At 46.2% G+C, this 26294-nt stretch overlaps 1 protein-coding gene across 1 annotated transcript in view; it reads right to left on the reverse strand.

Moving 5' to 3' along the window:
* ENTPD3 (ectonucleoside triphosphate diphosphohydrolase 3) overlaps positions 1 to 14345 on the reverse strand; it is a 40297-nt gene extending 25952 nt beyond the window's left edge. The window contains exons 1-3 of the mRNA XM_001370163.4: positions 13658 to 14345; positions 11332 to 11385; positions 2634 to 2761 (exon numbers count right to left, since the gene is read on the reverse strand). Of these exons, the coding sequence (XP_001370200.2) occupies positions 2634 to 2761; positions 11332 to 11371 (168 nt within the window). The 5' untranslated portion in view covers positions 11372 to 11385; positions 13658 to 14345. The remainder of the gene's footprint in view (positions 1 to 2633; positions 2762 to 11331; positions 11386 to 13657) is intronic.
* Between the last annotated feature and the right edge of the window lie 11949 nt (positions 14346 to 26294).

Raw genomic sequence — 26294 nt, forward strand, 5'->3', positions numbered from 1 at the left:
AACTTTTGAGCTAAAAGTTTAAGGACAGTGACAACTTCTAACCAATGTTTCACAAAACAGTCACATCAACTGTGAACTCAAATTTCTCTTATAAAAATAACTTGCTAATCAAAACAAACAAACAAATAAAAAGGAGGATAGAGATGAGAGTTAGAGTGAAACCTCATTCCTGTTTTTCATTAGATGTGCTTTCTGATTTTTTTTAGCATCATCTTGGCCATGTTAATCCTGGAGAAGCCAATGTTGGTTTACATCACTAGCTGAAGAAGTCCCCAGTGCTTTCTTTTTATCTCTAGGATTTTATGGCTATGAAATGCCAGAAGACTTAGTTAAGCCCTAACTATGAGACTTAAGATGTCCTATTTTAGAAATGGTTAAACCTAACAGAAATTTCAAAAAGTAAAATATAAATCTAAACAGAATATTGGAAAAACTAGATTTGCTAGAGCAGTAGTGGTTATCGAATGGAAATTTTAAAGAATACATTTATTTTTCAGCTTCCTATAGTACCTTTCCAAAAACTGATCCATATGTTATGCCACAAAGAACTCATAAATAAATGCAGAAAGGGAGCTATATTAGACAAATCCTTTATAAATCATAGTACAATAACAACTATAATCAATTAAGGAACTTGGGTAAAAGATACAACTCTAAATGAAGGCAGATCTAAGTTTGATGTATGGAGAAAAGTCCTGAATAATTAGAGGTAACCAAAAGTGTAATGAGCAGCTCTGACATTTGGTATGCTTCTTTGCTGAAGATCTTCAAGCAAAGACTGAAAAACTATTTGGATATATTGTAGGGGACATTCTTATTTGTGTACATGTTGGACTAGATGACTCAGATCCCTAATTTTATGACCTTGAGACTCTGAGAGACACTATAGGCTCTTTCAGGAATTGATGCTGAGATCCCAGTCTGGGACACTCTCCAAAAGACATCCTTGTAAACAATTGGGCCCCTGGCACTCTGTCCTGAGCATCACCCGAAAGCAGTTTAATCTACAGAGTGCAGAGGCACCCTGGAAGTCTTGTTATTAAAAAACAAAAACATCCACCCTCCCAAGCACATAAAAGCCAGATGACAAAACAAAGGGATTCAAAGAGGAGTCCTGCCAAAATGTGGAAAAGTATTTGGTAATGAGGCTTTCTGAAGAATTGCATTCTATTCTCCGTTGGGCTAGTCTATCCTGCCTTATAAAGGAATGAGGGACTTCAGAAGCACAGCCCCAAGGAGAGGGCATTATGGATCCCCTCCAGCTCCAGCTATAACCTGATCTTATCTCTTTGTAGTGGTTTCCTGTTTTATAAAGCAGGTCCTTTAGTTTCCTTGAATTCTAGCATCAACATTGTCTGGAGGAGATACCCAGCTTTTGTCTCTCCAGTCATGGGAAAGAAAGCCAACATCCTACACAGAAATCCAAAAGACAACAGTAAAAGAGGTGTGGTGTGCATGTAGGTACAGGTGCTATACTATGATTGTCTAAGCAGGGACTTGTTCACGGAACTTTTTTCTTTATAGAGCTGGAAGGAACCTTGGGAATAATCTAGACCAATCCCTTTACCTTAGAGTGGAGGGAACCGATCTAGAAAGGGTAAGTGACTTTCCTAGGGTCACAAAGAAAGTTGGTGAGAAAACCAGGACTAGAATCTGGGACTCTCACCTCCATTCTGGGGTTTTCCCATCATACCACTCTCATGAAGTAAGGGATGCCCATTCTATTCCTAAACACCAGTCACAGCTCCTAGGTGTGACCCCTTCCCTGCTCAGCTATCAATTTCAAAGGTCAGTCCCACCCGTCACACCCCTCAAAAGAAAGCAAGACAATCATTTGGGTTCTGACTTTGGTCCTCATCCTTAACTTTATACAGAAGGTCTAGATGGGCTCTGTAGACCCTGGAAACTAGAATGGTAGAATTAGAGTTTGGGGTTTGAACCCTAGTCTTGGACAAGTTTTTTCCCTCTCCAGGACTCAGTTTCCTCATCGATAAAATGAAGGATTTAGCCTGGATGACCTTGAAGATCCTAACTGGCTCATAATCCAAGATTCAGATTCCACCCCAAACACTCCTCAAAGGAGAGGGGGTTGTCTCCTCCTGTCCAGGCTTGGAGTCCATCCAAAGTGGCCTTTCGCCAGCAGCTGTTTTCGGCGCCCCCAGAAGTCCGATGTAAAAAAAGGCTTGATCAAGGCGAGGGTGTGGACTTTGCAGCTACGTCCAGCCTAACCACAGGCTCAGGAGACCACAAATAGCAGAGGGCCTGAGCCCATGAGCTCTAACTGAGGTCCACGAGCTCTCTGGGGAATTCAGGGCCAAATGATTCTGCTATGTTCAATAGAGGGCTGGATAGAGACCACGATAGTCCCACATTGGACTGTAAACTCCTGGAGAAGAGGGACCATATTGGGCTTGCTTTGTGCTCCCAGCCCTGAAGGCGGTGCCACAATCTGGGGCCCGGAAGGGGCTCGTCCAGCCACCTCAGACCCTGAAATGGTCCCTTTCTCCCTCCCCTTTGGCCAGCTCCCTTTGCCCTCCCTAAACGGAGGGGAGATTTTCTCTTCCTTTAACCCCAGAACTTTACAGCATCCCCGAAGATCTCTTCTGCATCCCCTCCACCAGGGATCCTCTTACCTTCAAGCCTGGGGCCAGCACTTCTTTCTGGTTGATCTGAATGAGTGTTATGGCCATCAACACAGCCACGCTTACAAGGAAAACCACCAAGGCAACCACGGCAGGAGTCCGGGAGAGAGCCTTAAAGCCTAAAATGGAAAGACCCCAAATACATATAAGGAGTAGGTAGGACATGGTCATCATCCATTTTTTTTTAAACCCTTACCTTCCATCTTGGAATCAATACTGTGCATTGGCTCCAAGGCAGAAGAGTGGTAAGGGCTAGGCAATGGGGGTCAAGTGACTTACCCAGGGTCACACAGCTGGGAAGTGTCTGAGGCCACATTTGAATCTAGGACCTCCCATCTCTAGGCCTGGCTCTCCATTCACTGAGCTACCCAGCTGCCCCTCATCATTCATTTTTGAGCTGAGTGTCTCTGGAAAATTGACCTCAAGATTAAGAGCTATAAGGGCAACAAGGTAGAACTAGCTGTGTGACCCTGGACAAGTCACTTAACCCCCGTTGCCTAGCCCTTAGCACTCCTCTGCCTTGGCACCAATCGCTGTATCAATTTTAAGACAGAAGGTGAGGGTTTACTTTTTTTTTTTAAATTAAGAACTAAAAGGAAATTTAGAGACCACTTAATTGATTTTTTTTATTTTGCAAAGGAGAAAACAGCCCTAGAATGGGGAAGGGACAAACAGGTAATAAAGAACAGATCTGAATCCAACTCTTCTGATTTGAATCTCTCCCCTTTTCTGCAGTCTCTCACTACAGGACTTTGCTGCTCCTGTGGCCAGTAGGCAATGCCCCTCCAGCTTTATTGAGTCTGACAGCTTCAAAGGAGGCAGGATGGGGCTTGGCAAGAGGATCCCCTTTTTAAGGACAGTGTGGTGAGAGGAAGAGGGCCACAGGGTGTCCGTCTGGTGGAAAGGTCCGTGGTAGAAAGGCATCTCCCCAGGAGGAGCCTGCTAAGGGGGCGAATCACCCTGGCAAGCTTAGGTCTTGGCTAAGGCATGACTTCCCCTGGTCCTGGGAACTTCCTTTGAATCTTTAGCTCCATATTAAGGATGGTTCATCATTCATCGCTGGTTTATGCATGCAGCTAGACTATGTGGTTTTTTTACTGGAAGAGGAGAGAAGCAAATAGGTAGAGAGACAGAGAGAGGAAAGGGCCATGCAGAGACTGGAGCTTGAGCCATGAAGTGCTTGGACCAACGAGGAGCTGAAGAGAGCTGAAGACAGAGGAATAGTAGGAGGAAAAGCCCTTGTGCAAGTACTGTGAGTGACGTGGACTGTGCAGTTTTGAGGAAAATGCCAACGCTCTGGATCAGGGGCTCTTCATTTGGGTTTCAATATTTGAAAGCTGTCAGAGGCATCTGCTTTCCTTTATAATCCTGTGACTGAGAAGAGGTCTTTGGTCCTCCCCAGACTGCCAAAGGGATCTAAGAGCTAAAAAAACTTAAGAAGCATGGCTTTCGAGGCTCTGCCTGCTTTGCTCTTGGGAGGGAGGCAGGGAGTCTTGATCCCACAGTAACCCAGCAGGGATGGAGGCAGGTGTCCTGGCGTCCTAAATCCCCAAGTCTCTAACCAGTACAGATCACTCACTTCCCCAGGTCTCAATGTTCTCATCTGTAGAATGGCAATAAAATGACAGTCCTTCGGGGATTGCAAAATCAAATCTGACCTCAGAATCACAGAAGAGAATTAATACATGAGCAAAGCTATTTCAAAGAGTATCAAGTGCTCTAAAAATGTAGCCTATTTGTATCTCCTCCCACTCTCCTCCACTGAAGGGCACATGCTATTCTAGGGGATGGAATCGTGCCCCCACGAAGGATGTGCTGTCCTTAGGAGCAGTCACTTCTCAGTGACCTGGTGGCTGGGAGGCAGCACCACAGCCCCGAGCCCTCCAGATTGCCCCTTTTCTCTCATATATACTATATAATATATACATAATAATAATAAAATAATAACACGTGACATTTCTTGAGCCCTTTAAGGCTGGTGACGTGCTTTACAAACATTTTCTCATCTGATTCTCACAGCTGCCTTCAAAGGGAGAGCTTTATTATCTCCATTTTCTAGTTGGGGAAACTGAGGCAGATAGGTGTTGTGCCAAAGGCCTTGTAGCTGATAAGGGTCTCAGGCTGGGTTTGAACCCGGGTCCAGCACTCTTTCCACTGGTAGAGCCCCTTGTGGGCTGGGAGGATTTTTATAGCAGGATCTCTTTCTCCCAATGGCAGAGGGTCTCTCTAGCACCTCTTCCCCTGAGCACATCTGTTTGGGATTATCCCCATTTTCCTTCCTTTCCTTGATTTCTTCCTTCCTTTGGCCTTCATTCCTTAATGGTCATTAATCATCGATTCCAAAATCTCAAAGTATAGGGCCGAGTCTAAGGCCATCTCTGACACTTACTGGCTGTGACCTTGGGCACATCACTTAAACACTGTGTGCCTCAGTTTCCTCCTCTGTCAGGCAGGGATAACAATGACTGCAGTCCCTATCTCAGAGGGTTGTCACGAGGCTCTGAGGCTATTTCTAGATCCCAGAAAGAGAGCTGGGAAGGAAGGAGAGGCAATAAGAAGAGCCCCCCTTTCCGGTGCCTACTCGAGGCCAGGAGCTGAGCTAAGCGCTAGGATGCAAGGAAGGACAACGGCCTCCTGCCCCCTCTCATTTTAGATCTGATGTGGCCTGGAAACGGGGGGCAGAGGCCAGGCGAGAGGTCTTGCCTAACGTCCTCGGATGGAAGGGTCAGGATGCCGGCCGGCTCTTCTACGTTGCCGGGTAACAACAGATGCAGACGAAGCACCACAGTCACACCAGACCCGCTTCAGTAAGGCAAGTTACTGTCGTTGCTGTTTATCCCTCAAGCACCATCAGAGCTTGGAAGAGGCACAGTCAGAAAATCTTGGAGGAAAGAGCCCCAGATTTGGCCCCAAGAGACCTGGATGCAAATTGGAATTCTACTGGGATCATCCTTGTGAGCTTGGACAAGTCATCACATCTCTTTCTGCCTCAGTTTCCCCCTCTGGAAAGATGGGGTTTGGACAAGATGTTGTCTAAGCTTCTTTCCTGTTCTATCCCTCGGATGCCCCGATGAGCTTGCCGGGAAGCCTGGCTTTACTGAACTCCCAGGCACCGTGGGGTGGGCTTCAGCCTCAGAGCCACGAGGTGCTCTTTCCCAGTGCGATGTGAGCAGAGCAGGAAGCAAGAAGCAAAATTCACTCCAGAAGAATTTTCCCAGGTGGTGACTTCATGGAAGAGAAGGGCAAGTTGTCTCCTGCCCTGCTCAAGGGGCACCCTGGCCCCTGGAGACTTGGTAAGCTTGAATGATGGGAGAGCCGCTCATTTCTGCTCAGGATTAGTCAGGCTGCTGTTCCATTGCAATGGCTACGAATGTGTCCAGGACGAGAAGGACCAGAGATGACGAAAAGTTTGGGAAATGGTTCCTAGGAGCAAGGAGGCAAGGACAGAGGGAGACTGAAATCCTGGGGGGTGGGGGGACTGAGGAGGCACGGGGTCTCCTGGGAGCACAGATTTAGAGCTGGACCAGTAAGAGATGCAATCGAGTCCAACCCCCTCATTTTATAGATGAGAAACGAAGGCCAAGTAAGTGACTTACCTAAGGTCACACAGTTAGTCTGAGTGTCTGCAGCAAGATTTGAACAGAGGTTTTCCTAACTCCTAGCATGCTGCCTCTGCAGTCTCCCCCAGGGATCTCAAAGGAAACAGGCTGGGAGAGTTAATTTCAGGGTGCTGCGATGGTGACTGGGGACAGGAGGGAACTGGGTTAAAATACCATATCTGACCTTCCTTAGCTCTATTGTGACCACAGGCTTGCTGTTGGAGCCTCAGTTTCCTTCTCTGTAAAGTACAGGACTCAACCATCACCCATTGGGCACTGCCCGTGTGCCAGGTACTATACTAGGTGCTGGCGATATAAAGACCCCAAACAAAAACAATAGCCTCCCCTCAAAGAGTTTCCATTCTCCTGAGATGACGGTAATCCTGGGAGCAGCAACTTTATAGGGTTATTATTGTTGTGAGTCCCAGAGGAGATGCTCATAAAACATGCTGCAAACTGGAAGGGCAGCTCCAATGCAGATGGTGTCGTTCCATGAAGCTGTCACACACAGCAGAAAGTCAGGACACTATCTCAGAGGAATGGGCTCTTCTGGGGTCCATCTGGGGCATGAATTAACCTCAGAGCTGTGTGTGTGTGTGTGTGTGTGTGTGTGTGTGTGTGTGTGTGTGTTTAACCCTCACCTTCCATCTTGGAATCAAAGCTGTGTATTGGTTCCAAGGCAAAAGAGCTGTAAAGGCTAGGCAGTGGGGGTTAAGTGACTTGCCCAGGGTCACCCAGCTAGGAAGTGTCTGAGACCAGATTTGAACCCAGGACCCCTACTCTCTAGACCTGGTTCTCTATCCACTGAGCCCTCTAGCTGCCCCCATGATCCTGTGTTTTTACAGATGAGGAAACTGAGGCCCAGAAGAGGAGAAGTTTCTTGCCCAGAGTCATATAGGCAAAGCACATGTTCCATTTCATCTGAATGCCCTAAGGTATAAAGCTCCGGGCTAGGCACCTAATGGCTATCAATGAAGCTACTGATTGAAGTGAAGAATTGTAGCTTGATAGTGTCAGAAATGAGGTTGCCAAAGAGGAATTAAATAAGAGCTTTATGAAGACCTTCGATTCAGGGAAACATCATCCAATCAGCCCTTCTCAGTTTCACCTTCTCAGCACTTATTGGTCAGCCTTTGAGATAAAGATGGAGGTCACTGGGTCTATGTGGGGGAAAGAGAACAGGGAAAAGGAGCTGTCATCGTTGGCCTTCTAACAAGGCAAAGAGAGCTTGGTCCATCCTCTCAGTCCCGACACAGGTTATCCATGATGGCTTCTTGCCTTGACCTCCTCTTCCATAGCCCTTGTTTTTCCTGACTTTCCCTGTAAAGGAGTCAGGAGGCTTTGCCCAGTGTGGCCCTGGGGTGTGGGAGAGTGGTGAGTATCCTCAACAATGCTTGGCACAGAGTAGATGTTTAATAGACGCTCGTGGATCGATTGACCTCAAGTCAGTGACCTTGAGCAAATCATTTCCCTCTCTGGCCTCAGTTTTTTCTCTGTAATGTCAAAGGGTTGGACAAGGTGACCTCTAAGGTGCCTTGAAGCTCTAGATGGATGAAATGAATAAGAATAACATCATCGAAATGCCAGCAGAAAAGTAATGCCCATTATCCAGGCATAGCATCATCGGTTCTATCTCCCCGAGCAACGATGGAACTTTCCTTTGCCTCCTGTGACTTCATACAAATGCCATTCATCCCCTTTACAGAGAAAGTCAGGAAAAAGAAGAGCAGCAAAAGATGAAGGCAAACAATACGCCAGAATGGATCATCTGTTCTGGTGGTGAGGTTGGAGGAAGCTTTTCTTCATTTGATCATAGTCTTAGACAAGGATGGAACCTTAGAGGCCATCTAGTCCAACTTTCTTCTTTGGAAGATGAGGAAATGGAGCCCCAGGAGGTTAGATGACTGGACCAAGGTCACACAATGAAAGGCAGAGTTGGTATTTGAGCCCAGATCCTTTGGAGTTGATTGTCTTTCATGTGTCACCGGGCATACTACCTTCCTTGAAAACTATAATCTATCAAAAAAGAGATAGAAAGCCTTTGGTGGCCGAGATGAACATCCAGTTGGTCATTCATAAATCCCTTCTCTAGGGCCATGTTACATCAGCCATTCGTCCACCTACCCCATCCCCACCTCTCCACACCCAGTGGTTCATCGAACAGACGTCCCCCAACCTTCTACTTGGCACAAGGCACTGGGCTTGATGCCAACACCAACTCCTGTATCTGTGGCTGCTCAGCCTCTACGCTCTACATTTCCTCTTCAAGCCAGAGTTGATGAAACCTGAAGTTGGGCCATTCCTAATGGGGACCAGAGTGCAGTGTTTGCAGAGTGGAACCCTTTGATTAACTTGCCCCAAGTTCTAATAAATAAAAGAGGGCACTCTTTAGCTGTTTGCCAGGGAGCCAAGATGGCGGACTGACTTCAGAAGTGAAACAATAGCTTCCCTGGGCTCTGACTTCTTGGGGCATGGATGGAACGAGTCAATTTGGGTTAAAAATGTACCAATTCCACAGGATCAAAATATGAAGAACCAGAAGGAAGCCCAGAGATCCTCTATTGCAGAGGTTTAAAACTGAGGCAGATGAACTTTAAAAAATTATTCTGATAATTAGTTCCATGTCGTTTACTTCCTTTGCAGTCCTGGATATTTTATTTTGTTCACTTAAAAACATCCTTCTGAAAGGGGTCATAGGCTTCACCAGACTTCCAGGGGATTCCATCACACACACACACACATAAATTGAAGAATCCCTGCTCTCTCACAATCCCCTCATTTTACCTATAAAAAATGTTAGATGACTTGTCCAAGGTCTCACAGTAAGTGGCAGAACCAAGTCCTCTGACACTCAAGCCAGGGTTCTCTCTGAGACACTTTGTTCCCTCTTGGATGCCCGCATTCCCATGTACCTGTGAGTTCATACAATTCACACAGCTTCTTAATTCAAGCTAATTAATTCAAGAGACGCTGCCCTATTTTAATTTCCAAGTGTCTTTTAGAATCACTGAAAACAGCTCAGGCAAAGGTATAAAAAAGCCTGGGAGCATCCTGTCCTCTAAATCCTTCCAAATTGGGAAGACTCATTTACCAGAAGAAAAAATATTTCCTAAGTCAAAGAAGCCACGACCAAAGAAAAGCCACCCCAGAGAACATCTGTTTATGAGGGGCTTCTAATGTGGAAGGGGCTAGCCTAGCAGAGTAGAATAAATTCTGGTTTTGGAGTCAGAGGACCTGGGTTCAAATTCCAGGTCTTTGGGCAACTCACTCTCTGGGCCTTAGTTTACTTATGTGTATAATGAGGAGGATGAACTCAATGTCCTCTAAAGTAACTTCCAGTTCTAAATCTCTGGTCCTATTAACCTCCAGAGCCCTGATTTTGCCAGCGGACTTGCCTGGAGGACCTGGAGAAGAGAGTTAGCTGTACAGGTGATGGGTTGAAGGAACAGGGGGGGGGTTAGCCTAGAAGAGATTCAGGGGAGACAGGATAGTCATGTTCAAGCATTTGAAGGATTGTCCTTTGGAAGAAGGATTGGACTTGTTTTGCTTAGTCCTAGTGGGAAGAATTTGGAACAATGGGAGGAAGTTGAAGAGAGGCAGGTTTGGGCCAGATGTCAGAAAAGGCTTCCTAACCTTCATTGTTATCCAGAAGTGAAACAGGCTACCTTGCAGGTTCTCAAACAAAACCACTTGTCAGGTACATTGTAGGCAGGGAGTCTTATATGTGCGAGGATTGGGCTGGATGGCCACTAGGACCCTTCCCAACGCTCAAGCTATTTCTGTGCGACTTTCCTGTCAAAATGCCCCTTTTGCAGCAGTTTTCACAGCAGGAAGAGGCATTTTTCTTCTGCTTTGGGTCAGAAAATGTCACCAAAATACATCACTGTGGGAGATGCCTTACAGGTTATGCAGATAATGGGGGGGGGGAAGCTTGGCTAAATATTTAAATGACACACTTCATACCTGGCTGTGGCACAGTTTGGGAGTTCCATGATACTGGGGCGGCAACTGTAAAACAAAAAAAGCTGCCTAGCAATGCTGGGCAAAGGTTCTAATTGTGCTCAGGTTGGCACCTCTGGATGAGTGTCTCCTGGGAAGGAGGTGGGTGTACATTTATTTCACATGAATTATGCAGATAACTTACTAAGAAAAACTGGGCTTTATTAAATGCTTGAAAATGTGTAAAGTCCCTCACAGACCTGGATGTATGCAATGATCTTATTTGAGCCTCCCAACAACCCTGAGGACTATGTTCTATTGGGCCCCTTTTATGACTGATAATAGCTGACATTCATGATTTCAGGTTTGCAAAGCACTTTCCAAACATTATCTCATTCAAGTCTAGATCCTGAGGTCTCAGCGTAGTGGGAAGAGGGGTGTATTTGGAGCTTTTAGACCTGGGTTTGGACCCCAGTGGGGTCTCATATGATAATGAGAGGATCATTGGGCAAGATGATCTCTAAGAACCCTTTCCCTTTTCAATCTGCAATCCTAGAATGCTCATAACAACAAAATCAGGTAAAAACTACTGGGCGAGTTAGACCCATTTTACTGAAAGAGAAACTGAGCATCAAGCAAAACCAGAAAGGTCAAGGGTCTTGCCCAGGGTCACACAGCTTTTAATTGCTAGGAAGTTGGATTCCAAGCCAAGTCTTCCTGATGCTGAGTCCTGAACTCTCTCTGATATGCCACAATATTTCTTCCAAGTCCCCGGTTTATTGGTTAACTTGTTCTGGGGTCCATTGAGAGTCACAGGGACCATGATTTTCACTAACCTGTCTCTGAAATTTAGCATTTCCTTCTCTTATTTAAAGAAAAGATTCTGTCCCTAGCTGTGTGACCCTGGGTAAGTCACTTGACCCCCATTGCCTAGCTTTACCACTCTTCTGCCTTGGAATCAATACCCAGTTTTGATTCTAAGATGAAAGGTGAGGGTTTAAAAAAATAAATAAAAATAAGATTCTGAGAAGGCCTCCATTGGCTGTCAAAGGGATTTGTGACACAAAAAAGGTTAAGACCAGGCTATGATTCAAGCTGCCATCCATTCCCCGAAGGTTCAAAGCCATCTCTTCTCCCTCCCAGATACTCACCTGGTTGGTCGCAGGGCTGGCGGGAAAGAACAGTAAACATCTTCCTTTTTTTAACTGTAAGGGAGAGAAAACCATGTCAAGACAATCTTTATTTCCATAGACCTCAGCTGAGTGAAAGCCAGAAAACACACGCTGGACCTGCCCTCTTCCTGCCTCCAATCAAAGCTAATGGTCATGGTGGTGACTGGAGGGATTCGGACCAGGTGAAATAAGCCAAGAATCTCAGTGTTTCGGAGTTTGAAGAGTCCTTGGAGAGCATCAGGTCCAAGACTCTTATTTAAAAATATGATAAAACATTAAAAATTATGATTTTGCACAAGAAACTGACCTAGTGGGCTTGCCTAGAGTCACCCAAGGAGCACACGTTGGGGTGCAGCCCTTCTGAGTCTCATTCATGGGCCACCGTTTTTCATGCGAGGTGGTGCAATGGAGAGTGCTGGGTCAGAAGTCAAAGCTGGCCTCAGACACCAGCTGGATGACCATGGGCAGGTCACTGTGCGTTTTTGCCTCAGTTTCCTCCTCTGTCAAGTGAGCCAAAAGGAAATAGCCAACCGATCCAGGATCTTTGCCAAGAAAACCCCAAATAGGGTTGCCAAGAGTCAGAGCCCACTGAAAATGCCTGATAAGTGAACAACTTAAACCAGGTAGGAGGGTTCAAAATGACTTGGAAGAGATCGCTTCCTGCAGCTTTCACATCCCTTATGTAGATGAATACTTTGTCTAAATTCCTTAAAGAAATAGATGGATAGGTCAATAAATCAAGGGACTTTAAATGTAAATTTAAAAATAACTTAAATTTAAAGATTTAAAACTCAGGAAAATCTGAGTTCAAATGATGCTTATTAGATGGGTGACCATGAGAAAGTCACTTAAACTTCTGCCCCTCAAGCAACTCTACTTCAATAAATAGACTATAACATGGAGAATATTCAGTGGGGAATTCAACTCATTTATTCAGGGTTTGTACCCTGTCAAATGCTCAGCCATTAGGCTATAAGCTACCCAGGAGCAAGAATTTGAGCATTTTGTTTTTGTTTTCAGTGTCTATGACACAGTAGATTAATTTAGTCTTTCTTTTTTTTTTAACCCTTACCTTCCATCCTAGAATCAATACTGTGTATTGGTTTCTAGGCAGGAGAGCAGTAAGGGTTAGGCAATGGGGATTAAGTGACTTACCCAGGGTCACACAGCTGGGAAGAGTCTGAGATCAGATTTGAACCCCGAACCTCCCATTTCTACATCTGGCTCTCTAGCCATGAGCCACCAAGCTGCCCCTAGACATTCATACTTTTTAAAAATTAAAAAAATTGACATTTAGGGAGTCATGGGAGCTAGGTGGCACCTGAACCTGGGTCAGGACTGAGTTCAAATCCTGCTCACTTATTAGCTCTCCTGACGGCAAGGTAAGTCACTTAAACTCTGATTCAGTGTCCTCATCAGTAAAATGGGGACAATAATCCACACCTCACAGGGTTGTTGGGAGGATAAGATGGGATAGCATTTACAAAGCAGTTTGGGAACGTTAAAACACTTTCTAAAGGCTTTATAGGTGATGCTTTGCCTTTTGTAGAACTGAGGCAGGAGGAAGGGTGGCCCTGATAACGCACAGCTCTGGCTGAAACTTTCATTCTGGAACATCCCCCACAAATCCCCACGATTCTGAGCTAGAGGCACCTTAGAGGCGGTGAAGCTCAGCAGCCCCCGAGGATCTCTAAGGCCCCTTCCAAGCTGCCCCTGTGCCCGGGGCTCCAAGAGCCTTCTAAAACCGAGCGAGGCAAGGGTGGGAGCCTTTCCAATGCAAGGTTCCAGCGCCCCGCGCCCGGGCTGGGAGGCAAGCGTCTCCCCGGGCAGGGAGCGCAGCTGAGCAGCCTTTCGCCTCCGTGCTCTCCGGCTCCCCAGTTCTGAGAGGCTCCGGAAGCCGTGCTGGCCAGCATCTCTTGGGACGCTTCATGGCAGGCTAAGAAGGTCTCAGCCAGCTCCTCCCAGCGAGAGACGCCGGATCCGAGAATTTTTAAATTATTATTGTTGTTGTTGTTGTTATTTTGGCGCCCCGAGTCCCCGGGCTCCAGTCCTCCCTGCTCCCCGCAGCACTACACCGATGGGGACTTTGGAGACTTCTGCCATTCATTCTTTCCCTCCCAACTTCCCCCCCGGGGTTCCGCTCTGCCCTCGGCTCGTCTCGCCCCGCGGAATCCTTAGGAGTCCCGGACCATTCCATCTACTTTTCACATGAGCAGTTAGCGCCCCCGGGCCCAACTCCCGAGGCTCTCCGGCGCGCTCCCCGTCCTCCCCTCCTCCCCCCAAGGGCTTTCGGTCCTCCCCTTACCTGCCCCGGAGATAGAGAAAGGGAGCGAAGCGGAGGCCGGAGCTGATCCGATCTGTCAGCCCGTGGCCTGGGCGCTGAGAGCAGGCGGCGGAGGCGAGCCGAGCAGCGTGGGAAAGGAGCTCCGGGAGGTGGGGGGACACGGGGGCGGGGGCGGGAGCCTGCGGAAAGGGGAACAGCTTCCGCACCACTTTTGCTGCTGGCGGCGTCCCCCGGGCTTTCCCCCGACGGTCAGGACCCCGGACAGTCCGCCTCTAAGCTCCCCGCCTTCCAGATGGCAGGACGAGCTCCCAGGCGTGGCCCAGAGTGATTTCTCACAGCCTCTCACCACTTCTCTAGCCTCCGAGCAAAGGATGCTCCCTGGGCCCTGCCTCCAGAAGGCGCCCTGTGGGTGCGGGGTGGGAAAGAATTTGGCACACAGCCCGCAGGGGACCAGGGCAGTCCGAGGGCACCGAATGACGCACAGGGCACCGGTACCAGCCGGAAGATCTCAGGATCATAGCAACAGAGCTGGAAGGACTTTTAGAAGCCGCCCGACACAACACCCTTCGTTTTACAAAAGGGGAAACTAAGGACCATTGGCAGAGGACCTCTGCCGGAGTCGAAGGGGTAGAAAATAGCAGGGCTGGGCTTCCAATGCAGGTTCTCTGCCTCCAAAACGCACTCCCCTTCCGCCCCCCCCCAACCCCCCGGGCTACTTTGTCAGACTCTGCCTTCCCACAGCGCACCCCTCCCCCAACACTTTTATATAAGTGAAATCATGTTAGACAAGGAATGTCAAGCAAGGGCTTGAAAGGGAAGAAAAGGGAGGAGATGTGACAAAACGTCAAGGTGCGACCGCCAGGGGGGTGTGGACGAGGGAAGCAGGGGCTGGAAGCCTGCCCACAGGTGCCCTGCCCTCAGGCGGGCGGCCACCAGCTCCCCCGCTCTCCAGGCTGATCTCTGAAGGGGGAGGGCGAGGAGGGGATCTGACGTCTCCCCCCTCTCCTCCTCCATGACACATTTCTACCTAGCAGCCCAGAGCTTCAGGATTCGTTGATCAAAGGAGCAAGAAAACGGGTGCTCAAAAGAGGGGTCAGCTAGCTGGCTGTACTCTCATTTTACAGAGGAGATAGGCAAGGCTCGGAGACGTGAAGGAATTTCCCCAAGACCACCCAGCTAGGAAGGGTCTGAGCCAGGCTTTGGACCTCCATCTTTTGGCTCCAAATCCAAGCAGGATAAGAAGGGCTCCTTCTGCTGCCCTTTCTCTGCCCATTTCTGGACTTGCCTCTGCTGTGGCTGCACATCTCTGGAGGGGCTGGGAGTGCCACCATGAAGACCCACTGCTGAAGGCAGAGGCTCCCCCTAAACCTGAGATGCTAGGTCTGGCCCATACCCTGGCAGGGCAATTTTAGGCAAATCCTTTTGCTCTTCCGGGACTCGTTTCAGACTCTTGTGTGAAATGAAGTCCAAAAGGCCCATCTTCTTTTTTAATCAAATTAATTTTTATTTTTAAGTATTTTTCCATGTTTCCATGATTCATTTCCTTTCCCTCCCCTCTTCCCTGCCCCCTGTCAGAGCCAACAAGCAATTCCACTGGGCTGTGTCACTTGATATCTATTTCTACAGTATTCATTTTTGCTATAGAGCCATCTTTTAAAGCCTCAACCCCAAATCACATACCCATATAGACATGTGAGAAGTGATGTCATATGTTCTTCTTTTGCATTTCTATTCCCCCCCTTCAATAGAGGAAGTCCAAAAAGCCATTAAACAAATGAGTGCAGGCAAGGCACCCTGTAAAGATGGGATCCCAACCAAGGTGTACAAGGCCTTAAATGGAAAGGCGCTCCAGGCATTCCACATAGTGCTGACCAGCATATGGGAAGAGGAAGACATGCCCCCCAGAACTCAGAGATGCCTCCATCGTAGCCCTATACAAGAACAAAGGCTCACGAGCAGCCTGTGACAACTACAGAGGCATCTCACTACTCTCCACTGCTGGAAAGATCCTCGCCCCTGTTATACTCAACAGACTCCTGTCATCTGTTTCAGAGCAGAACCTGCCTAAAGCACAATGTGGCTTCCGACCAGATCGCAGCACCATCGACGTAGTCTTCACGGTGAGGCAAATGCAGGAAAAATGCCTTGAGCAGAACCTGAGTCTCTGCATTGTCTTCATAGACCTGACAAAGGTGTTCGACACAGAGAACAGGGACACATTGTGGGTGATCCTCAGCAAGCTCAGTTGCCCAGAAAAATTTGTCAAGCTGATCCAGTTCTTTCATGTCGACATGACAGAGGAAGTCCTATCTGGTGGAGAGACTTCTGATCGCTTCAACATCTCCAATGGCGTGAAACAAGGCTGTGTCCTCGCTCCGGTACTCTTCAACCTATTTTTCACCCAAGTATTACGACATGCTGTGATGGATCTAGACCTGGGCGTCTACAGCAAATACCGACTGGATGGCTCACTAGTCGACCTTCGCCGCCTGACTGCAAAAACAAAGACAACAGAGAGACTCATTCTGGATGCTCTCTTTGCAGATGACTGTGCTCTCATGGCCCACCAGGAAAATCATCTCCAAACCATTGTGGACAGGTTCTCCACCGCAACAAAACTGTTTGGCCTGACTATCAGCCTCAGCACAACAGAGGTGCTGTTCCAACCTGCAACAGGGAGGCCAGCTAACCAGCCGTGCATCACAATCGATGGCATGCAGCTTTCTAACATCAACACTTTCAAGTACCTGGGCAGCACCATCGCCAACGACGGGTCCCTAGACCACGAGATTAATGCCAGGATCCAAAAGGCCAGCCAGGCACTCGGGTGGCTGCTCTGCAAAGTCCTCCAACACAGAGGTGTAAGTACTGCAACGAAGCTCAAAGTGTACAACGCAGTGGTCCTCAGCTCGCTCCTGTACGGTTGTGAGACATGGACACTATGCTGGAAGCACATGAAGCAGCTGGAGCAATTCCACCAACGCTCCCTCCGGTCAATCATGAGGATCCGATGGCAGGACCGAATCACCCACCAGGAAGTCCTCGACAGAGCCAACTCCACCAGCATCGAAGTCCTGGTCCTCAAAGCCCAGCTACGATGGTCTGGACACGTCATCCGCACGGACCCACAGCGAATACCAAGACAGATATTCTATGGTGAACTGTCAGCTGGACTCAGGAAACAAGGCCGACCAAAGAGAAGATTCAAGGATCAGCTAAAGTCCAACTTGAAGTGGGCTGGCATGACACCAAAGCAACTAGAACTCGCTGCCTCTGACAGAAGCAGCTGGCGAACCCACATTCACCATGCCGCCCCCACCTTTGAAGATGAGCGACATCGACGTCTTGTGAACGCTGACACCAGGCCACAACCGCACCTCCCGTAACAACTGGCGTCCCATGCCCCGTGTGCCACAGGCTCTGCGCCTCAGCCTTTGGACTCCAAAGCCACAGGAGGGTACACCGTAGATGAAACTGCACAAAGACAATCATCATTCTCGGTCACTGAGAGAATACCACTACACATTTCTATTCCCACAATTCTTTCTCTCAACGTGGTTAGCATCCTTTCCCACAAGTCCTTCAGGAGTGTCCTGGCTTATTGCATTGCTACTAGTAGCAAAATCCATTCCATTGGATAGTTCCACAATGTTTTACTCTCTGTGTACAACATTCTCCTGGTTCTGTTCACAAAATGCCCATCTTCTAAGGCGGCCACGGGATCAGATCTGTAAGCCACCTGGAGGAGCATGAGAAAGAGTGCTGGCAGGCTTTGTCCACTTATTTGACAAAGGCTGGCATGCCCTCCCTGCCTCCCTCCTCATCTCTGCCTCCTGGCTTCCCTGGCCTCCTTCAAGTCCCAGCTGAAACTTCAGCTTCTAAAGGAAGCCCTTCCCCATCCTCCTCAATGCTGATGCCTTGGACACTACCTGGGCGACTCACTTCATCTCTCTAGTTCTTTGTCCCTCCATTTGTAAAATGGCAGAGAAAGTTTCTGTTAACTTAAAAATCTCTGGTTTTTCATTTTTCCCATGGACCACCCACAGAGGGAGCTGACCAGCATGCTGGGACCTTCCTGACTGGTCTGCCCTGGAATTGTGTGAAGCCCCATGCTTCACTGGTCACCCCTCACTCTCACTGCATGTCTAACCTGTTTCTTTTCTGGGCAGACAGTTCTTGAACGACAGCCTTTATAGCCCTTCTTCTGATCAGTTCTTTGTGATTGCAAATGAGATAAGATCTGTAGAACACCCAGGACAGTGTGTGATACAGTGTAGATTCTTTTTTTCTTTTTCTTTTTTTAATTTTTATTTGGTAATTTCCAAACATTATTCATTGGAAACAAAGATCATCTTCTTTCCACCCCCCCCCCCCCCACCTCTCCCATAGCAGACACACGATTCCACTGGGTATCACATGTGTTCTTGATTCAAACCCATTTCCATGTTGTTGGTATTTGCATTAGAGTGTTCATTTAGAGTCTCTCCTCAGTCATATCCCCTCCACCCCTGTAGTCAGGCAGTTGCTTTTCCTCGGTGTTTTTACTCCCACAGTTTATCTTCTGCTTGTGGATAGTGTTTTTTACATCCCTGCAGATTGTTCAGGGACATACAATGTAGATTCTTAATAAACGTTTCCTCCCTCTCTCCTCCTCTCCTCTATCTCCTTCCCTCCCTCTCTACCTTCCTTCCCTCTCTCCCTCCCTCCCTTCCTTCCTCCCTCCCTCCCTTCCTTCCTTCCTTCCTTCTTTCCTTCCTTCCTTCCTTCCTTCCTCCTTTTCTTCCTTCCTCCTTTTCTTTCTTCCTTCCTCCTTTTCTTTCTTCCTTCCTCCTTTTCTTCCTTCCTTCCTCCTTTTCTTCCTTCCTTCCTTCCTTCCTTCCTCCCTCCCTTCCTTCCTTCCTTCCTTCCTTCCTTCCTTCCTTCCTTCCTTCCTTCCTTCCTTCCTTCCTTCCTTCCTTCCTTCCTTCCTTCCTTCTTCCTTCCTTCCCTCTCTTCCTCCCTGCCTTCTTTTCTATATACAACAATCCTTTGTTCATGTGCCCCCTATCCTCCCTCCTAACAAAGAAAAACAGCCAAGCAAAATCTATGACTACAATCATTTTAACTGTTCCCATCTACCATGTTGGTCATCGAAAGTAATCTGTCCTCAGGATTCAGGATCAGTCACTGAATGAATTCTAACTTTCACTGCCTTTTGGGGAACCTTCTCTTTCTATCCCTGAAGTCACCATATATATTGTCCTCCTGCTTCTGCTTCCTTCACTCATCTATTGAGCATCTCCTGTATTCTGGGTGCTGAGGACATGAAGCCAAGAAGAGATCTGCCCTGTCCTCAGGGAGCTTACACTCCTGGAAGAAGCGGCAGCATGGGCCCACAGAAGTATTTACAAAAATCTACACAAAGAATATAAGCTCATTTGGGGGAGAGTGGCTGTGGGCAATCAGGGAAGGCTTCCACAGAGGGAGGTGTTTCAGTTGAGTTATAAAGGACACTAAGAGGCAGAGGTGGGGACAGACTCCATTCCCAGCTGGGGATACAGCTTATACAATGGCATGGAGACAAGAGAAGGAGAGTCCTGTATGAGGAAAACCAAGAAAGGCAGCATGACTGGGTGTAGAGCTAGGAAAGGGGTAATGTAGAATAACTAGAAAGCTAGTTTGGAATCTGGCTATGAAGGGCTTTAAGCACCAAACAGTCATTTAGTCATTCCTTAAGAATTAACCATACTAAGCCCTGTTCTCAACGAGCTCACAGTCTAATAGGGGGGACAATAGGCAAAAGGCTATGTACAAGGGGCAGCTGGGTGGCTCAGTAGATAGAGAACCAAGTCTAGAGTGGGGAGGACCTGGGTTCAAATCTGGATTCAGATGCTTCCTAGCTGTGTGACCCCAGGCAAGTCACTTAACCCCATTTGCCACTCTTCTGTCTTCGAGCTGTTACTAAGGCAGAAAGTAAGGGTTAAAAAAAGTGACGTATATAGGTCAAATTGAAGATCTTCAGTGGAGGAAAGACCTTAGAATTAAGAAGGATCAGGAAAGGCTTCCTTTCGAAGGCAAGGTTTTAACTAGGATTTGATCGTAGAGGTAACAGGGAATCACAGGAGTTTATCAGGCAGGAGAATGACATGGTCAGATCTGGGCATCAGTTCAAACAAATTTTCCCATGTTGCCTTGAATTGCTCATCATTGCTATTTCTCATGCCAGGACAATAATGCATCACATTCATAGCCTGCAGTGTCTTCAGCCTTTTGCAATTGTTAGGCACCCACTGTAGTTCTTTGTACCCATAAAATGTGGTGCTCTGTATGCTTGAGGGCAAAAGGGATGTGCTTAACCCTGGAATGCCAGCATTTTTTAACTCTTACCTTCTGACTTAGAACTAATATAAGTATTGGTTAAGCAATTGTAGTTAAGTGACTTGCCCAGAGACACACAGTTAGGAAGTGTCTGAGGCCACATTTGAAGCCAGGACCTCCCATCTTCAGATCTGTCTCTCTATCCACTGAGCCACCTATCCACCCCCACCATTGTTTTTAACAGAACATAATCAGTCTTATTTAAATTATTCCTGGCTTGCAGCCTTGCCACTTGATTTCAGTGTCTTTAGAGGACACCAGCATCTCTTTGGTGTGGGTGAACTTGAGTTCTTTCTCTTAGGGTTTAACATTAGTTATGAAAGAATTTAAGATTTTATTTTTATCATTGTTTTTCATGAACATTCCATGAAGGATTTGGATGACATTAGACTGGGAAAAGTCCCTAGCCTCTTAGAAAGAAATGGGCAGAAAATGCAAAAGAAAACAAAACATAAAACACATCATCAGGCAGAAGACTAATGGCTTTTTCCTTTAAATAATTTGAATGATATATTTTGCCTCTACATTACCTGCGTTCTCAATCTGCCACCGCGCAGAGGGTGAGGGTCAGGGAGATGCCAGAGTCATGATGAACCAGTGGTTGTGGAGGCGTCCACCTAGTTCACTTCTCAAAGGCAAGGATACTTCATTTCTCTATCTGTATTCTCAGTGCCTAGAACAATACGTGATTTTTTAATGGCAGTATGATTTTTAATCATTGTTTTCTGACTCTTTGCGATCCTTGTTCTCTCTCTCCCTCCCAACTCTCGCCCCAACCAAGATAGCAAGTAATATGGTCCGTGTTGTTATCAGATAATCCATATTTCCTCATACGTCATGTGAAAAAGGGCACGTATCCATGGAGGAAATAAAGGGAAGAATGTCTGCTCCTTCTAGGGCAGCAGATGGCCTTTCTCATCATGAGTCTCTTGGAGCTGTGCTGGATCCTTGCACTGATGGCAATGATCAAGTCTTTCACAGTTGATCATCAGACCGTCTTGCTGCTACCGTGTACATAGAACAGTATCTGAAATGAGATTGATGCCTAATAAATGCTTGATGGATGGATTGGGAATGAGGGTGGGACTGAGCCAGGGAGCAGCTCTTGTTGTTCATCCTTCATCTTCAAAGAGGACCAATGACATCACCAGGGTGATGTCTTGACTTGTGCATGGATTGGAGGCAGAGTTGCACAGTCATGAGGCTCACTCTCTCTTCCAGAACCTTCAAAGTCCAGGAGCAAGACAAAGTCAAGATGACTGGTGATGGCCTGGGATGCAGTGGATGCCCTTGGTGTCTTCCATGTCTGACCAAGCACTAGGAGCTCCACAGTGACTGTTTTCCACCACCTTCATGGCCTTGGGACAAATTGTTCTTATCCATTCCGTCCACTTGGAGAAATCTTCACATGCTTGGGGTAGACACCTGCTAACTCACCGATGGGTTTGACACCTATTGGTTATTGTCAACATGATTTACCCTGGCTGCTGAGCCAGATTTACCGGAGTGTGGTCTCTGTGCATGCTACAGCTTCTTGGATAAGCTCTGGGTGAACAGTGGACACTAAAGGTGGATGAGTAGCCCTAAAAAATAGCTCAGCAAACCTTCCTAGTAGAGATGCTAGTCTTCTGTTAACACCCATAACACCCTTAGGGAGCTGCTTGAGAGAGATGGGAAAGAGGAAATCTGTCTTTCTCTGACTTCCCATTTTAACTGCTTATTCTTATTAACTAGAATCACCACACTGGGTAGTAGATAGCTCACCACCCCTGGAATAGGGAGAACTGAGTTTGAATTTCACCCTAGAAAAGTCACATTTTTCCATATTCCATCTAGAAAGAATGTCAATACTGAAAATCCCTTTATTCTATCTTCTTGACAATAGGCTTTCCTAGAGTTTTTTTTTTTTCATGAAGCCTTTGAATATCCAATAATCCAATTTATTTCCCATTCTCCTTCCTAGGCATCACTATTATATTGTTTGATGCTCAACACATTCTAGGCCAGATGAAAGGACAGCCAGGGATTTTCTTTATAACTAGACACTGCTGAGACCATCTTATACAACATTTGATGGATCTCTCCCATATCATGAATTCTGTGTTTTCAAATCCTCTCCAAAGGGAAAGTTCATTTTTCCCTAACAAGACACCATCATCATAGCCGCCATATTCCTGGCATCCTTCTTTCTAACAACTTTATAACATGTTGACACTCATCATTTGCTTTGGGTTTGTTCTTTCTTTGAGATGTGGTCAATGCACACCCCAACACATACTACGTGTAGTAAATTGCTCTATTACAGGGGTTCTCTGTCTGTTTTCCATCCTGGACCCCATTGTCAGTCTGGTAAAGCCTATGGACCACTTCTCAGAATATTGGTTTTAAATGCAGAAAATAAAATACAGAGGAATACAAAGGAAATCAATTTGATTAAACTACAACTATCAATATTTTTTTTAACTTCATGCACCAGGATTAATAACCCCAGAACTATGGCTACTGAAATATTTTCCGGTGCCACAGGCTCTGGGATTTGAAGGTACTTCATAGTTCATCTACTTTTCCAATGGTTTCTGACACAACCTAGTAAGCAATCAGAGCCTAGGTCAGTGATGGCGAACCTATGGCATGGGTACCAAAGATGGCATACAGCCCTCTCTGTGGGTACATAGAGGCCTCCTCCCGCCCCAGCCAAATTCATTACTATACATGCAGAGTGACTCAAGTCTTCCCCTCTCCACTGTGCCTGATGATATATTTTCACATTGCCCACCCCTCTGCCCAGCAGCCCAATGGGAATGCTTTCTTTTCTCTTGTGTGGGTTAAAGGGGGGTCAGGGTGCACTCAGCACTCAGTGGGAGGGGAGGGATATGGGGGGTGGGAGTGGGGGCCCGGCACTCCGTCTCTAAAAAGTTCACCATCACTGGACTAGGTAAACATTTCTAGATCCCACAATAAACTGGGTTCCTTAGTCTTGGCAAATGTTCCTCTGAGAATGTTTTTGTTTGGCCAAGTTTTCTTGGTTGTGTGGAAGGATGTCAGCCTAAGAAGATCATTGAAATCATCAAAAAGTATTTATTGTGCACTCTCTATACTTATCTTTGATCAAAAAGAACACAAGCAGAACTGATCCTTGTCTAAGCCTTCTAAGAGCACAGACTGTGCCTTCTACATCTTTGCTGCCCCAACCACCAGCCCAGTGGAAGAAAACCCAGCCTCTGAGTTTCCTCTTGGTAGGATTCAGGACTCTCTTTTTCCCTCTTCCTTTTCCTTGTCTATGCCCTCCAACTAGTATGTGCTAGAAGTAAAAGTGAATCCTAGGAGGCTTGAGCTAAAATCGTGGAACCTAGATCTTGAGGAGATTCTTGAATTCATTTCAACTCAACTAGCATTTGTTAAATGTCTACTGTGTTCCAGGAGCTTGGGTTACAAAAACAAAAATGAGACCTCTGCACTGGAAATAACAGAGAAACTCGTCATGGCTCGGATTAATCCAGAGCCTTCAGATGGGCAGAGTGCTGGAGATATGTTGTCTCCTTTGAGCCTTACAGTAATCAGAGCAAAAATGGCTTCGCCCCCTGAAACGATTTCGTATTTCATTTTCTAGCCAGCCTCAGTGGAGTCAGTAAGCTCATGGAGGGAAGGGCTGGTTCATTTTAGCCTGTATCCCCAGGGCCTGGCACGTAGTTAATGCTTAATAAAAGCTTATTGAATGAATGAGTAAAAGAAATCTAAGAATGTTTTGGTGAAAATGCAGAGGCCATTGCACAATCTCTAAGCTAAAGACAGTGTTTACCAAATGTTTTGTTCCATCTGGAAATAAGCACAGAGTTAGCATGGAGATAATATAGCAGCTCCGACACACTGCTTCTTATTGGACAATATATTGCATCTGCAGCTGTTAAAATCGGACTCTTACTAAGTAAACTTCCTGCAAAAATCCTTCAAGATTCTACAAGAACAGGTGGAGCAAATTCAAATGAATATTGATTTCTCTTGCCTGCACTACCACAACTCATAAACCTTCGAGCATGTTACACTTAACAAGTGGTTTCCTAGGATAATCATTGTGCTATGACCCCACTTCACAAATGTGGAAAAGAAAGCTTCCCTCATGTTAAAATTCAGGTTCTGAGAGCAAAATTGTAACTAGGGATGTGCAAATCGAGTTTTGTCCTAGGGTGGGAAATTTGGCAGGTACAATAATACCATTGTAGACATACTTCTTTTTTTAAACATTTATTTAATTAATTTAGAATATTTTTTCCATGGTGACATGATCCATGTTCTTTCCCTCCCTTTCTCCCTCCCCTCTCCAGTAGTCAACAAGCAATTCCACTGAGTATTACATGTGTCATTGATCAAGACCTATTTCCATATTATTAATATTTGCATTAGGGTGATTGTTTAGAATCTACATCCCCAATCATAACCCTATTGAACTTTGTAATTAAGGAAATGTTTTTTCTTCTGTGTTTCCGCTCCCACAGTTCTTTCTCTGGATGTGGATAGTGTTCTGACTCATACTCCCTCCAAATTGTCCTAGATCATTGCATTGCTGCTAGTAGAGAAGTCCATTACGTTCGATTGTGGCACAGTGTATCAGTCTCTGTGTTCTCCTGGTTCTGCTCCTTTCACTCCGCATCACTTCCTGGAGGTTTTTCCAGGATAGATAGATGACAGCCTGAGGTCTCTTCCTATGATCTCCACCTGCCTCCCAAACTGTGTACCTGCTTTGTTAGATCAACAATGGGATTGATCCATGAGTTGTCTCTCCACTTCTAGCCTGGGCAAAATAAGAGACTCTAATCTTTTAAAAAACAAACAAACAAACAAACAAACAAACAAAAACCAGAAAGGAGTAGAAAAAGGAGAAAGAAGTACTTTACCAGGTGCTGGAATTCTTGGCCAAGAGAAAGTTCACCAACAAACAGGTATGTCCCACGTGCTTGTCATGATGTTTGTCAGATGCCCTGGTGGCACCTAGGGTCACTTAACACCATCTCCTCCATTATTCCTCTCCAGCCTTGTACCTAGCTGTGTGTCTCAATCACTCTCTTGCAGAACAATAAAATGTTTTTAAACCACCTCTTGCTGTAAACAGATACTGCTGCTCTCTAAGTCTCATAATAACTCCCTAGTCTCTCAAAAGGGAGGGGAAAGAATGTGTGTCCCTCCAGCAAATGCTCTAAACTATTTCCTTCCCCCATAGGAAGATTGGTCTGAACCTGTCCAAGGATCTGGTTCCATGTGGTTATATAAGTGGGAGCTGGACCTCAGACTTCTTTTCCTTCTGGGCACCCCCCCCCATTCCTTGAACATTCCCCCATGCCTTAAACTCCTTCATCTTCCTTAGTGGCAAGCCTAAACAAGTTTTCTTGTTCTATTGTGGTTACATGCATAATTCTTTTTTCTGGAGAGTAGGGGATATGTTTCACATACCTCTAGGCAGAAAAAAACCAAAGAGCAGATGTAGCATTTGTAGAAAAACCAGTTGGGTGTGCTAAGAAATTCAAGGATAATTGGCCTGTTTGACACTTTTGCCCATGGAGACCCTTGTTTCAATCCTTGGCAAGACGCTTTAGGGAAGGAATGAATAAGCTGGAGAGGGTAACCAAGATGGGAGAAGGCTTGAAGGTTACACAAGATGAAGATGAGCTAAAGAAATTGGGGATGAGAAGACTTGAGAAGAAAAGCCTCAAAGAAGACACAATGGCGGTTGGTCTTCAAGTACTAGGAAGACCATCAAGTGGATGATAAACAAGAACAACTTGGACTCTAGAGGGGAGACCAGTGAGGGCAAGTTGCAAAATGTCAGATTTGGGCTGGAAATCAGGAAAAAAATCTTAATAATGAATAATAAATACTATAATATTATATAATAATAATAATAAATATATTCTGCCTTGGAACCAATAATGAGTATTGATTCTAAGACAGAAGGTAATGGTTTAAAAAACAAAAAAAGAAGTGAAGCTATACTTGCTAAATTATGCAGAAGCGCAAAGGTAGGAGATAGGACTTTGTGCAACCCTTTAGAGTTGTAGTCTTAGAGGTTAAGAATTAGAAGGAGCTTCAGAAGCCCCCCTAGTCTAATCCCTTCATTTTAGAAATGAGGTTGTTTGTATTTTGTCCAAGGTTGCAAAGAAGATAAGTAGCAGAGGGAGAATTCAAACCCAAGTCCTCTGATTCTCAATTCAGTACTCTTTCATTCCCCAAATGACAAATGGTCAAACGATATGAAATAGGAAGTTTTCTAAAGAAGAAATCCAAGCTATCTATAACCATTCTCAATCAC

The sequence above is a fragment of the Monodelphis domestica genome, chromosome 5 (assembly GCF_027887165.1).
Source record: "Monodelphis domestica isolate mMonDom1 chromosome 5, mMonDom1.pri, whole genome shotgun sequence".
NCBI classification, from domain to species: domain Eukaryota; kingdom Metazoa; phylum Chordata; class Mammalia; order Didelphimorphia; family Didelphidae; genus Monodelphis; species Monodelphis domestica.